Source organism: Erpetoichthys calabaricus, chromosome 8, assembly GCF_900747795.2.
Source record: "Erpetoichthys calabaricus chromosome 8, fErpCal1.3, whole genome shotgun sequence".
Classification (NCBI taxonomy): Eukaryota; Metazoa; Chordata; class Cladistia; order Polypteriformes; family Polypteridae; genus Erpetoichthys; species Erpetoichthys calabaricus.
Window position 1 is genome coordinate 13,161,736 of NC_041401.2, and position 15,066 is coordinate 13,176,801.

Sequence of the window (15,066 nt, forward strand, 5' to 3'; positions counted from 1 at the left end):
CACTTTAAAAATACAAAAGTTAATTTAACACTGACAATTTTCCTATCTATCTATCTATCTATCTATCTATCTATCTATCTATCTATCTATCTATCTATCTATCTATCTATCTATCTATAATTGCACAAATAAAAAATGATTCAAATTAAAATTAGTTTTAGTTTCAGTTTAAGGGCAAAACAAGAACAGATGTGCAACGCCTTAACGTGCTTTGTTTATAAACGTATAAAAAGATACAAACAATCAAATTGTTTATAAAACTTCACATACCACACACATATACAGACACGTGTTACATTTATATACACATATATGTTTGATTGTTTACGTGCGCATTTGTGTACCTTTGAATTTTCATCTTGAAACACGTGACGTTACATTGATTTCTGTATAAACTGCATTTGTATGCTAAATATGTATGGAATACGAGATCTTGTTTTTAATATCTTTCAATGTTGGATTTTTTGTTTATTTTTGTGATTGCAAAAATGTAATGCTCCGTTTTAATGTTTTTGTTTGTACTTTCATCTAATGTCACCCAATTTATAGCTGTACCTACGAGAAATATGTTTAATATTGTACACTGAGAAAGAAGTAACAAATTTTGAAAGTATACTTTATGTAGCGTATACATTAAGACCAATCTGAATTATTTACCAAGTAAATTTTAAAGTGAATGTGAAATGTAAAATATGGAATTACTTTGGAATTTTGCAAGTAAATTAACATATATATATATATATATATATATATATATATATATATATATATATATATATATATATATATATATATATATATATATATATATATATATATATATATATAATGTACTTTAAATGTTAACTTTCATACACTTTTATAAAGTTACTTTTTTACGCTATAGCAATTACGGCAAATTTGCTGTGTGAATTCTTTTATAATAAACTTCTTAATGACGTGGATTTTTGAAAAGTACCTCGCGGAGATATTTGTGTGATATAATGTTTGTATAAACTTCTTGTAAAGAGCACATTTTTTTATTATTATTAAAGCGTGCATTCCAGAGTTTCGGTGTTGTGTGTCCTGTGAGACCAATATTTCAAATGAGATCTCCATTTCCATTTCCATTTGCTAATCAAGCGGTTTTATCCGAAGAGACTTACAAAAGTGGTCAAATTAGGTGCCCAAAATGATCAAGCTTTAGGTACAATTTGGTTTATTTAAATGAAAATTACATAATGAAACTTGGAATGGGAAAAGGTTTATTTTTGAATTAAAGCTTTCAATAGCTCGGACACGAAGACATGTATATATAATTTATTTCAATATACATGCGATAAATCCATGCAAGATGTGCACGCACATTAACAATTTACAACATATACTATACAGAGATAATCCTATATCTGTTTCACATTTAACAAAGGGATGAAATATTTTAACTTTAACTAATGTGGAGTCTTCAAAGGAGCAGTGTTTTATGTTTCCATTAAATATGTGCTTCATTTCGTTTCTTTCTTTGCAACTATATATATATATATATATATATATATATATATATATATATATATATATATATATATATATATATATATATATATGAAACTTGAAGCTCTTATCTTATAGTACAGCTGGATAACATTATTGTGCCCAAAATGAAGAAGAACATAAGAGTACAAATCCCTTTATATGTGCTACTACATTTCAATAACTGAAGACAAGACAGTAAAGTTCAGTCGTCACATACCCTGTGTGAAATACATTTCAGCTATTACACACTTTACTTTTAAAGTCTGCTTGAAAAGAAGACGGACGGGAAAGTGGCAAATGACAGTTGAGATATCCAAATATGAAAAAAAAATCCATTTTTAAAGTCTCCAGTGCATCTAAGAACACATGATGTCCATCAAGAGTTTGGAAATGGCCGAGTTCAAACTCACGAAAAGGTCAGATTAGCGGTCAGTTCCCGGATTCTGTTCTCTCGGCTCATCTTCTTGAGCTTCATCCTGCGATTTTGAAACCAAATCTTGACCTGTCTGTCGGTGAGGTTCACGCTTTTGCTGATCTCTAGACGGCGCTCTCGGGTAAGGTACATGTTGAATAAAAACTCTTTTTCCAATTCCAGAGTTTGGTGTTTGGTGTAAGGACATCGTTTTTTCCTACCGCTCTTTGCAGTCAACCAGTTGCTCGTCGGTTCATCGGTTTTACTCTCTGTTAAGAAGGAAAAAAGAGACATGTATTATATTACATTTAAATTAGTTATACTTTAGACTCTTAGATTTTGCTGCAGGAAATTAAATAATTCAGAAAATATAACTGACATAAACGAGGAAAAAGTAAAGGCATAACCTCTGTAAAAGTTGAGGCAGTATTCCGTAAAATGCTGGCGATTTTAAGCTTTGTTACTTTTGAACTGAACATCTTTGCCCTGACAAAATGGAAACGGCATTGTAATAGCACGAATCGCATCTTTGTGGGGTTTCTTTTTACTACAGACAACAACTTCACTCTTTAAGAAACTGATTACTTAAACTAAAAAAAAATCAATCCAAATCTAAAAATCATTCTTACTGAACAGATATGACTTAAGACGGACACGTCACAGACACACAGAAAACTAACCGTGGGAAGTTATTTGAATATGTGACGATGCCTATGGATAACAACAGTTTTTCTGTATTCTGGGAAAAGTAAGTGGAGAGGACTGCCGAGCTTTGTTGGCCTGAATGGCCTGCTTACATCCAGATTCCTCTACCATTCAAATATTCAAATATCATTTTATCAAATGTCATCAATGTCTCTTACAAGAAAGGTACAGACCGGTGCTATTTACGCAATATTCGCAAAGAAGAAAGTCACCAAAGAATCAATATTATGTATAAATAAAATTTTAACTACAAAACTAGAATTTTCCAAAAATGCTAATAAGTTGCATTTTTCTAGGGTTCTTTGTGTGTGTGTGTGTGTGTGTGTGTGTTTAAATTCACGGATGACGCAGATTATCCTATATATCAGGATTTTCATACAGCAAATACTGGTAATAGGCACTGCCAGAATATTATTTGTGCTTAGCAGCTAGCTTGTTTAAAATAAGATTTGAAATACATATTAACCGCTTCTTATTAAAATATACCATCAATTTCAAGCTTAGATTTAAATGTACATGTATATGCATTTGTATATGTGTGTATATTTATATTATGTATATGCGTTATGTATAATATATATAGACAAGGAAAGAAATTATCTCTCAATCTATGTATCAATCTACGTATACACATGTGTACACCCAACCATAGATAGATAGATAGATAGATAGATAGATAGATAGATAGATAGATAGAACAAGCTAATACCGTATTTACACATATTAGTGCCATAGAATAAAATCGTCCAAGTATGCTTTTATAATTACTTGATATTAATCAATTGCGTGATTTGACAGATAGATAGATAGATAGATAGATAGATAGATAGATAGATAGATAGATAGATAGATAGATAGATAGATAGAGAGATAGATAGATAGATAGATAGATAGATAGATAGATAGATAGAATTCATAAAATTATAAAGAGAGAGAACAAACAGAATTCAGAATTAAGATGAAATTGTGCTGCACAAAGCATTCACTATAGTGTATATTTTGGACAAGTGAAAAAAAACACCAATAAACAAATATAATATCGTTTAAAAATCTACTCGCGCATGTATTTCAGGTTTTACTTAGTAAGATATGTGAAGCATCCATTAAAGATTACATTTTGCGTGGCGGCCGGCTCAGGCTCTTAAAGCAGGTTTTACGAGGTCCGCGCGCTCATATTCCACCGTCAGGCGGTCCTCTCGGTATTTTGCACCTACCTTTCGGGTCCTTGTCTGCTGTTTCGGGGCTCGACGCAGACGCATCAGCAGAGCAGCTCTTGTCTTCTGGTAAACTCGTCTTTAAATCTGGACTTTCTATCGAAGGGGGTGTCTTGGCTAAATCTCTGTGACTTGGATTTTCGATAATTTTCTTTTCCGCATCAGCGTGAGGAAACAGATGCAATTTGGGATTGATTCGATTCAGCTGCAGAATTGTATTCGAACTCGTTTCGGCCGCGTTAGTGTACTCTTGGTTTTTTCCAGAAGCGTAGGTCTGACTTAGTCTGAAATATCCCGGAACGGGTATTTCGGGATTATCAATAGAACAGGATTCGGGAATCAGATTCGGGTAGGCGGGAATTTCTGAAGAGCTGACCTTTGATCTCTTGTCAGAATACATGCAGCAATTACTTTCTTCTTTAATGTTAGTTGTAAACGTGCATGTGGACATCTGCTGAGCGGCTGGTTGCTCAACTCTAGATGCTCTGGTCGGATCTACCCAAGTGTCTATTTGAGGTATATAAGAATGAACATTAACGCCCATGTTTTGATGGTTAACTTCTCCCCTTTTACCGAGTGACGGTAGAAGTCCACAGGTTTGCATCCCATAAGTTCCCATTTCTGTGCTGGATGGCATGTACATGCTGCTGCTGGAATAAAAGCTGTCACTTCTGCAAGCACTGATTAAAGAATCGACTAAAAAAGTATTAGCAGCGGGTGAGCTGTTGGGAAAAGACATTTTGGAGATGATTTTAAAGAGGAGAAAGATGTCCTTTGTAGGCTGACATATCTAGCATAACAATCCCAGTGTAATGCAGGATACCTCTGCACTGCCACATGACAGCCAAACCAATGAAATTTGAAAATGGCCTTGAGACGCAGCCTCCTTTCGTAACACGTGATCGGGTGCTGCGTGAAATGGCTTTCAAGTAATGGTCAACAGCGACACCTACAACACAGACTTGAAATTGATTTCAGATCAGCGTAATGATGTGCTGTGGAGAAAAAAAAAAGAATAAATGCACCTCTGTTTTTTTCATAACACGTGAAACAAGAAGCAATGATGAGCTTTATTTAAGGATCCGTGTCCAGTGTAAAAAAATAAAATAAAGATTAAGAGCACGGGGTATGCTTTACAGTGCGTGTGTATGTGAGTGCTTGAGTGTGTGCGCGGCTGCAGCATATCTTAATGTGTATTTCTGGGTTCAATGGAATTTGAAATTCGTAAACAAGAAACCAGTTCGAAGCTTTTTGGGGGAAATATCCGGACCGTTATCCGCAAATAATACGCTCAAATGCCTATTTCAGTGTGTTTGATCTTCATTTAGACCGAAACGATCTATCTATCTATCTATCTATCTATCTATCTATCTATCTATCTATCTATCTATCTATCTATCTATCTATCTATCTATCTATCTATCTTGATGTATAGCTATACCGATCATTTATGGTTTACATGAATACTTTTCATCAACGTTAAGAAATATTTTAGATTAAATTGAAGTAAACTCCGCCTCGAGTACAATTTTTGTTGAAATTTCCTTTACAGACTCGGTAAAAGTATTTGCTTGTGTCATACTCTGAGTGTGTGTGTGTGTGTGTGTGTAGGAAAGGTGGTTAAATTTATTAATACGTATTAAGGTGAATCAGCCCGATCAATAAAACTCTCATCTGCATTCCTCAGCTTCCTGGTAATTTTCTCTGTCTTGAATCTTTTCTGAGAGTTACACCTCCAGTTATCTTAGATGTTGGGGTATTTTATTAAGAAATCAATGTTGACTTTGTAAAGGGTAAGATTAATAGTTACATTCTCGCATAATGGTATTCGCTATATGAGTTATTGGAAATTATATTATCGATTTTCAGATGTGTAGACTTAAAAGGCCATTTTGTTTTAACACAAAAACGAAATTATTAAAGCAATTTCTGGTACGCAAATTTACTTTTAATTGTTCAGTCTGTAATAGTTAATGATTGCTTCGTTTTAAGTCTGACGATGCATATTTTGAATTACAATACAAAAGGCAGATCGTCTATTTAGGAAATGTTCTTTGTAATAAGGACATAAGCGCAAAATACTCTTTAAGGATTACATGATTTAATTATAATATTATTTACATATACAAAAGTCCAGTTTAAAAATACATTATATAAAAAGACCTGAAAATAAAAGGACGCTTTTTGTTAAAATCATGTTGCAGTTATATAACGAAAACAAATCGCATGTTGGCGTGCTGTTCCCGCTCCATCTGAAGCCTTCACCTAGCAAAATCATCATTGTGAAAATAAATCTGAGAGTGTTAAATTAGCAACGAAAGGTGTGTGCATTGAAACTGTTTTCATGTATACACTCTAAAGTGTTCATTATATGCTGGTGATGTTACTGTAAGTTCCTTACTAGAGATAAATTACAAATCCAGCCGTAATACTAAGTAAACAACGCGCCATTAGATCCATCGACACAAAAATAAATAGATAAATAAAAAAAAAAAAAATCGATGTTGTTCATTTTTACTGGAAATGTTTTGCGTTTGAACACGTGAAACTAGTCTTCTGGTAAAAAAAAATAAAATTAAATAAATAAATATTAGTCTTCTGTATGTCTTACTTATTTTCATATATTTGAAATGCCCTACGCGCAATGTATTGAGTCATTATCAATGAACAACATCTTGCGTACTGATCTCTATGGATTAAATAAAACTGCAGTTACACAGTATATATTTTATATTTTCTCTTGAAGAGATCCGTAAACTGAGAAAAAACATAGTAATTTCCTCTTACCGTTCTATAAAGCTTGACGCAATTTCAGAAATAAATAAATAAAGACTCAGGCAATTTCAGTTCCGTGGCTCTTGTTCAGGCCCTCTGCATTTCGAAGGCCAAGCATGATCATTATTATAATTATTGTTGTTGCTGTTTTTGTTTTTGTTGCCCATAACATAAAGTACGTAACGAGACCTGATCAACCATATTATAATTATTTATCATAACACTATGAATCAGGATTTCTAATGACACGAACATAATTTGAGGATAGATAGATAGATAGATAGATAGATAGATAGATAGATAGATAGATAGATAGATAGATAGATAGATAGATAGATAGATAGATCTCAATTTTGTGAATCATGACGTTTTCTTATAAGACTCGCTCTAACAGAAACAAATTAATTTTACATGCTAATTCCACTGAAAACTTTCTTCTATTTTCTATTTCAAAGCTACTGTTTATTAGAAGAATTGTTAGGATCACTAAGTAATGTTTTCTTTTTAAACTCAAACAAACTGATACAATTTACGGCTTAAAATTTAATAAAAACGTTCTTCTGGTTTATAGTTCAAGGCTGTTGTCTGTCAAAAGAAATTTAGACGTATCTATCTATCTATCTATCTATCTATCTATCTATCTATCTATCTATCTATCTATCTATCTATCTATCTATCTATCTATCTATCTATCTATCTATCTTTTTGTCTGTCCGCTTATTTTCTATATAACAAAGTCATTAAATATACCTGATGAAAGATGCCAATCGTACATGTGTTATCGGTAGACTTCCACTTCATTTTTAGGCATGGGAATAAAATTTATATAGTTGCAGTAATTTTATATAGATATAGATATATACATAGATATAGATATAGAAATAAACTGACAGAAACAGAGGGAATGTATGCTTTTGCTGTATAGTTTACTTAAAGACGAAATTGCGAGAAGATTTTTTTAATGAAAAATCAAAACTAAATATAAAAAACTCTAAAAGGCAGTCCATTGCGTTGCTGCTTTTCTATGACAGTGTTACAGATGCATACAGATGTTCCGTTTAACTTCATTTATATTTGTAATGCACTTAGTATTTTTTAGAAAACACAAAAATTACGTTACAATGTTTCAGCGAAATTTAACTTGCATTTGTACAGGGAAAAATACAACATTTTGTAAGACTTTCAGAAACCCTTATGATTCAATGAAAGAACTTTACACATAATTAAAGACAGCGAGTGTTTCAGGTTCCTATATTTCATCTTCTTTCCTATTCGTTTAAAGGAAGATGTCCAGTATTTAACATAAAAACTTTGAACAACATACTAGAAACTGGGCCAATGCTATTAAACTGAAATGGGTCAGTTAAAGTATTTCTTTATTAATTCAAAACTGTATGCTGTATGTTTTGCACATTTAATACAATAACACATACTTTTATATATTTCATATTTCATTTTTTAAACCACAATTTTTACCTTCTTAAGATTACTCGCATTTGCTGCTTTTGGAATTTTGTTCTGAAAATAGCTAACGACGTTAGGTACGGCTGTTTTGGATAATTATAAATATCTAAATGTACACATTTCAATTGAAGAAGCTTGTTTTATAGTCATAGATGCGTTTATTTGTGAAATCATTCCTGTACTAATAGTATCATTCCAGCGAATGGATTTTCATCAAGGATGCAGCACCATCCACAAATTTAAACATTCCAGTCCCTACAACTGAACGTGTAATTTCAGCCATTTTCGGTAACAAGTGCCACCATGTGGCGATTAAAAATATTGCATTCGTGGATCCCAGCCAACAAACCATATATTAAAGAAATACGTAAAACATTTATATTCATCTCTCTCTATTCAGCTTTTCTAATGATTTTGTTTTGTCGACATTTAATGACATTTAATGAGACGACATTTCACCTTTCTGAAAGAATGCATAACTGTAAAGAAGAAAACTAGCATTGTGACATTAGAACGAAAGATTTCCTTTAGTATAGCGACAAAGTTTTTAGTGCCTTTTAAAAAGAAATTTATTTATAAAATTGCGAAAAAAATATTCAGGTTTAAATCTGCCTTAATTGTTCCGTTTGTGCCTTTTTCTTCATTACGTATGTATTTAATTGTTTTATTTGCAATTACGTTACCTTTGTATTAGTATTCATTTATTGGCAATACGTTCTTCTTCTCATTGTTATTCATTGAAATTATATGATTGTTTCAGGAAGAACTTTATGTATTAAATAACCTCCTTCAAACTGTTTGTACTTAATACAGTGAAACTGGTCTTTATAAAGCCGCGATAGAAACAAAAATTCAGTTTCTGGTTTGTATGCACGGCCTGCGAGGATATAATTATGAGGTACTATAAACAATTGTACTTTTATTCCGCAGTTTTATTCCCTACCAAGATGGACTGAAGCTGCAATTAAGGATATGTTTACAACTAAAACCACATGATAATTTAAAATAGGTATAATTATGTGCCAGAAACATTTAAAAGAGATAAAGTGTCAAATTTAGGGGCCATTTACCCGCTCTCACCTCTAACGCAACAGCAGAGCTTACACAATTTGGAGCGGGTCACCTCACGAAGTGAACAGCCACGAGGCGCCAAGTTGTACACAAAGGTTAAAGGGGATGACCTTGACGTTACGAAAGTTCAAAGACAAAGTAAAAAACATTTTGAAACATTAGTTGGATTATAATAATCCGGATAGCGGTGACGGTACAAACATATTTACGACATTTACTGTAAGTCCGTCAGGAAAATATTAATAACCGTTATTTTGCCTTATTTTGTTTACGTTGGAATTAATGGTGAACATATAACAAATAGATAGATAGATAGATAGATAGATAGATAGATAGATAGATAGATAGATAGATAGATAGATAGATAGAATAACGAATAAGTAAATTACTGCCCTAAACCGAGACAATTTCAGTCGTAATAACGTGATATACTTTCTAATTGCAAACATTTAATCTATTTTATTTGTTTGTTTATTTGTTATTCCACTGTTGATTTGTGTTTTAGAAAGAAAGAAAGAAAGAAAGAAAGAAAGAAAGAAAGAAAGAAAGAAAGAAAGAAAGAAAGAAAGAAAGAGAAAGATTAATTCAAGGTGCTCGTAGTTAGATAGGTCGATAGTGTATAAGCTCTACAGATAGATAGATAGATAGATAGATAGATAGATAGATAGATAGATAGATAGATAGATAGATAGATAGATAGATATTTAATCATTAATTTATTTAGTCATGTGCTGTTTATGCTAACACGATTTTAGACATGTTTAAAGATGTTTTACACTAAACTCGGTGCGAAAAAATGCATAATCAAAAGACGCTGCTGCCTATTTAAATGTTATTTTAATATACTGCATAAGTTCACATGCTTCCATGATATAAAATGTAATAGACAGAGTTAAAAGAATACATTATGAGACATTTTTTTTTGCCTGTGAAATAAGACAGCGTAAGTAAATGTAAATAAATATAGCTGAATTGACATATCAGTGTTCTGGATGTAAAATACACATTGAGAACCAAAAAAATACTAATTTATTTCCAATGATAACATTCTATAAGTTCAAAAGAGTTCTGATATAGCAGGTTTAAAGAACAAGTGAGCTTTCTTCTGAGTAATTCTGAAGATTTTTCCTTTAAATTGTCGTTTATTTTATTTTATTTTTTGAGGTAATAGGGTTGAACAAATAATGTCACAAGCTACTTTGTTGCATAGATGATGATTTTTGTTTCTTCAAATACTGAGTTTCACTTATAGTCACTCAAAAACTGACACCGCAGGAGTAAAGAACTGTAATTGAATCCATCCGATGTATCCCTTTTTTGGTGAAACGTGTGCCTCCGTCTCCCCTCACTCGTTAGAATAAAGGATTCCCTGTGAAATATTGCAGTCGATCCCTGTTCATTTTCTTTTCTTTCATTCTTCTATTCTGAAACCAGATTTTCACTTGCCGGTCGGTGAGATTTAGCATTCTGGAGAGTTGCACTCTTTTTTCCTTGTTTATGTAAACATTGAAGAAAAATTCCCGTTCAAGTTCTCTGATCTGGTATTTCGTGTAGGGGCATCTCTTTTTTCTTGACCTTGAAGAAGCTAGAAGCAGAGCGAAATAAATGTAAGTATGATGTTAGACTAGACAGAAAAAAATAAAAAAACACAGTAAAATATGTTCACACCACAATGAGCATCGCTTCTGTTTATTATAAAGTACACATGACACTTCATATCTATCTAATACATAGTCCCTTTCTATCTATCTATCTATCTATCTATCTATCTATCTATCTATCTATCTATCTATCTATCTATCTATCTATCTATCTATCTATCTATCTATCCGTACAGAACCAATTCATTCACCTCTAGGTATTATTTTACAAGCTCACTTTTTGTTTTTTTAATGTATCCGTCTGTATCTTATTATTGACTTTTCAATCATTATATTTATATATTTTTATTATTGTTCAGCTAACTATTTTGTGTGTCTGTGTATATGTGTGTGTGTGTGTGTGTGTGTGTGTGCGTGTGAGAGAGAGAGAGAGAGAGAGAGAGAGTATGTGTATATGTATAAAATTAGCAGTTTATTATTTGTTCTTACAGTGGCTTTATGAAAATATATTTTTAAATAAAATATTTAACAATAACTATCATTTCAGTTAAACTGCAGTAATAAGGACATGTTTTTTTTTTTTTTTTCTGTCCACCCTGGCCATCGGACCTTACTCCTTTCTATATTAACTAATGTTGCCTTATTTTAATTTCTTATTTTGTCTTTTATTTTTCTTCTCTTCATTATGTAAAGCACTTTGAGCTACTTTTTGTATGAAAATGTGCTATATAAATAAATGTTGTTGTTGTTGTTGATGTGTAGCAATTAAAGGATAGTTCAGTCCATTATTTCGTGTGTGTGTTGGTGTGTATGTGTGCATATTTTTGATTGTGAGTATAGTGATCTTTATAAAACTAACCTTTACTTTTTGAGATGTCACAATGTGTGACAATACATTTTTAAAATCTATCTATCTATCTATCTATCTATCTATCTATCTATCTATCTATCTATCTATCTATCTATCTATCTATCTATCTATTATATAGTGCCTTTCATATCTATCTATCTATCTATCTATCTATCTATCTATCTATCTATCTATCTATCTATCTATCTATCTATCTATCTATCTATCTATACATACATACATATATACATACATGCGTATAGATGTATATACGTGCATGTGCTTCCAGATATATATTAGAAAATATTTCATTGTACGTGTTGCTTACGAACGACCTTACATATTAGCATACAAGCATTGCTGCAAATATTCCAAACTTATCAATAAGATCATTTTCAAAATATGCATCTATAGATAGATAGATAGATAGATAGATAGATAGATAGATAGATAGATAGATAGATAGATAGATAGATAGATTCGCTTGCAATTTTATATGTTAGAGCAAAATAAATGTAAATAACCTGACCTGATCGATAAGATAATTGTGAAATTATCTATCTACTAGTGAAACACACAGACCTACGGTCCCGTTTAATTGCCATTTTTTTTGCAGAGCATATCATGTCATAAACTTTCGATTAACACTGAGATCAAGCGTGTGTGTGTATTTGAGTATGTGTGTGCGTGTGTGTAGGTAGACAGATTGATATATACAAAATATGATTGTATATGTCGCATGCTTTCAATAATCCGGTCTGTGAACGGTGAAATTATTACATGAGATTATTTGCGCTCAAAACAGGTAAGGGTATGTTAAGTGATATGTAATGCCCTAGAAATATTCCGTAAGCCCACCTAAACTGTTTTCTCATCGTAAATAGTTTTACAACAGCAAAGCAAATCTTACAGGGTATATAAAAATCATTTGCATGCTTATAAAGTTTCACATAAAATCCGAGCGACAAAGTGCCGGACTTGTCCTCTAACCTTTCTCAATTTCAGATATACCTACTTGCTCCGCTGCCCTTCTCCTCCGTACAGTTCGATGAAAAGGACTCTTCGTCAGGATTCTCCACGGTGCTTTGTTTGCCTTCCTCCGTGGATTCTTTCACACAGACTGCGTCCCCGTTGAAATCGCCAGCGGCTTTTTCTCTCGAGTGTTCAGCATTTGACTTCTCCGGCTGGGTGCTTGCAGCCTCGAAAAAGGGATCGAAACACTGAGGAAGAACACCATTTCTACCAACGTTAGAGGGAAAATTGCAAGACGTATTGACGCTTCCGTGGTGATTATAGACAGGATCGTTTTTGAAGATCATTTCCGTTCTGCTTGTCGACTGCATTAAATCTCTGTGCATAACGTCGTCAGACGAGTAGTATGAAGCATAATTACCTCGGTAGTGCCATTTACTTGGGTGTTCAAGTCCGTAGTCTCTAAACGCAACTTCGCGGAAAGGCTGCATCTGCGTGATGTTGGAGGAATAAGGAAAGTTAATTTGACAAGAAGTAGTTTGTGGTAAAAAAGATGACATGGTGGAAAAATCCGGCGGAGACACGTAGTAGGTGCAGCTCGGCAGATACATATTTGAGGAACAGTTACTGTGATCGTCAAACTCCGTCATGTCTTCTTTTGTGTTTCTGAGAGGGAACAGGCAGGGCTGTGCGCTAAACTTTGTCCATCTATTACTCCGGGATCCGTAAAGGGGGGAAAAAATCGGAAACGTAAGCTGACGCGCAATTCATCTTGATCGATTCTTGAGGTAATAGTGTCATGTGATCACTGTGGCAAATTACCATATATCAATATCAGTCATTTTGAACCATCTATAAACGCGCGTGTAGGTGATACTATTGGAGAAAAGCTATTGGCTGCCGAGCAATACCGGAAATCCAGTCTAAATATCTGGTATTTTCACAGTCTGCGTTAAACAAACACTGGCAAAGCACACTGACTCAGACTAAGCGAGGCCAAGCTAACACATCCTGCACCATTTTCTGTTTTGTGCTAAATTATCTTACCCGAAGTCGCCGTACACGCAAAAACTAATCCCATCGCTAGTAACCATTTGAAGAACCATTTAGAGACGCTGATTCCCCAGTCTGCTGGCCCTTTTTTTCTGCGTGTTTGCTTGTTGGCGTCATTTGGGTTTCAGATTTAGATTGGACTAAAAAAAAAAAAAAAAAAGCGGAGGACGTTGAAATTTAAATATGCAAGTAGGAACGCTTTGTTTCGCCAGTAAACGCTCGCTCAGTTGAGGAAAAAATGTGCAACCATGTAAGCTAAGAGGGCAATGGCAAAAAAAAAAAAAATTCACATCCAAGGAAAAGAATAAAACACGTTATGTGTAGTTTTACTGAGTGACAGTAACAATTTAACTGCTGATTTACAATAAAATACAGTAGAAAAATAAAAGTCAAAATGACCCATATATATATATATATATATATATATATATATATATATATATATATATATATATATATATATATATATATATATATATATATATATATATATTTATGTGTGTGTGTGTGTGTGTGTGTGTGTGTGTGTGTGTGTGTGTGAATTTCCATATCATTGATGATTTCTAAATCATTATTTACTGACACATTTCATATCACACTATTTTGATTTGAGCCAAAAACAACTCGCCCTGTTTATCTTTGAACAACAATATTAATTTCTATAGCACATATAGTGTAGCTCAATGTGTTTTTCAAAGAAAGAAAGAACAGGAAAAACAGAAAAATTTAATTTTAAAAAATTGTCTAGAATGAATGAAAGACATATGCAGTAAGCTACAGTCATGTGTAATAAACAATATCATTTGCAAATTATATCGGTAAAGAACAGTGTGGTTAATTAGATTGAAACTAAAAATAACGTGATGCGATTTATTACACTCTTCTTTGTTTTATTCCACAAAAGTGTTAAGTCTGTAAGCTTTTTAATGATCCATAGTCGTTCATCATACATAAACATTAACAATAAGAAACGGGGATAGAAAACAAGTATTATTAATACACTGTAAATAGATACACATGTAAAAAATATAATATATGGTATAGATGCATAAATATGTAAGAGACTTTTTGATAGATAGATAGATAGATAGATAGATAGATAGATAGATAGATAGATAGATAGATAGATAAAAATTAATTTTAAACAGACAATTATTTGGAGAAATAATTCAATTGCAATCATATTAACAGGAAGCAGTCCATAATAATGGAAGACTCTTACAATTTTTACAATTTTTACTCACATTTTATGAAATAGTATTTTTTTTTGTTGTACGTAAAACGTAAAAATGTTTATAATCGATTATAGATAGATAGATAGATAGATAGATAGATAGATAGATAGATAGATAGATAGATAGATAGATCACATTATTAATGTACCTTAAGAACACTGCTTAATGAAATAGCCCTGCTAAGATTCTAGAAATAAAATCA

At 32.5% G+C, this 15,066-nt stretch overlaps 2 protein-coding genes across 2 annotated transcripts; both read right to left on the reverse strand.

Annotated features, from left to right (window-relative positions):
- Positions 1-1,227: 1,227 nt before the first annotated feature.
- hoxd10a (homeobox D10a) lies at positions 1,228-4,858 on the reverse strand. Its single transcript, XM_028806244.2, has 2 exons — positions 3,844-4,858; positions 1,228-2,193 (listed from the first exon to the last, which is right to left on the reverse strand). Exons 1-2 carry the CDS (start codon positions 4,580-4,582, stop codon positions 1,919-1,921), a joined length of 1,014 nt encoding a protein of 337 aa, XP_028662077.1. The 5' UTR covers positions 4,583-4,858; the 3' UTR covers positions 1,228-1,918.
- A 5,113-nt stretch (positions 4,859-9,971) lies between these two features.
- hoxd11a (homeobox D11a) lies at positions 9,972-13,868 on the reverse strand. The gene is made up of 2 exons (XM_028806246.2): positions 12,620-13,868; positions 9,972-10,738 (listed from the first exon to the last, which is right to left on the reverse strand). The coding sequence occupies exons 1-2, from the start codon at positions 13,224-13,226 to the stop codon at positions 10,506-10,508; spliced, it is 840 nt and encodes a 279-aa protein (XP_028662079.1). The 5' UTR covers positions 13,227-13,868; the 3' UTR covers positions 9,972-10,505.
- Between the last annotated feature and the right edge of the window lie 1,198 nt (positions 13,869-15,066).

Excerpts from the sequence above, each read along its gene's own strand:
- hoxd10a (XM_028806244.2), bottom strand. The coding sequence starts at position 4,582 with ATGTCTTTTCCCAACAGCTCACCCGCTGCTAATACTTTTTTAGTCGAT. Across the intron at positions 2,194-3,843 it reads AGCAGACAAGGACCCGAAAG|AGAGTAAAACCGATGAACCG; the intron begins GTAGGTGCAAAA and ends CCTTCTTAACAG.
- hoxd11a (XM_028806246.2), bottom strand. The coding sequence starts at position 13,226 with ATGACGGAGTTTGACGATCACAGTAACTGTTCCTCAAATATGTATCTG. Across the intron at positions 10,739-12,619 it reads GGAGAAGGGCAGCGGAGCAA|CTTCTTCAAGGTCAAGAAAA; the intron begins GTAGGTATATCT and ends CTCTGCTTCTAG.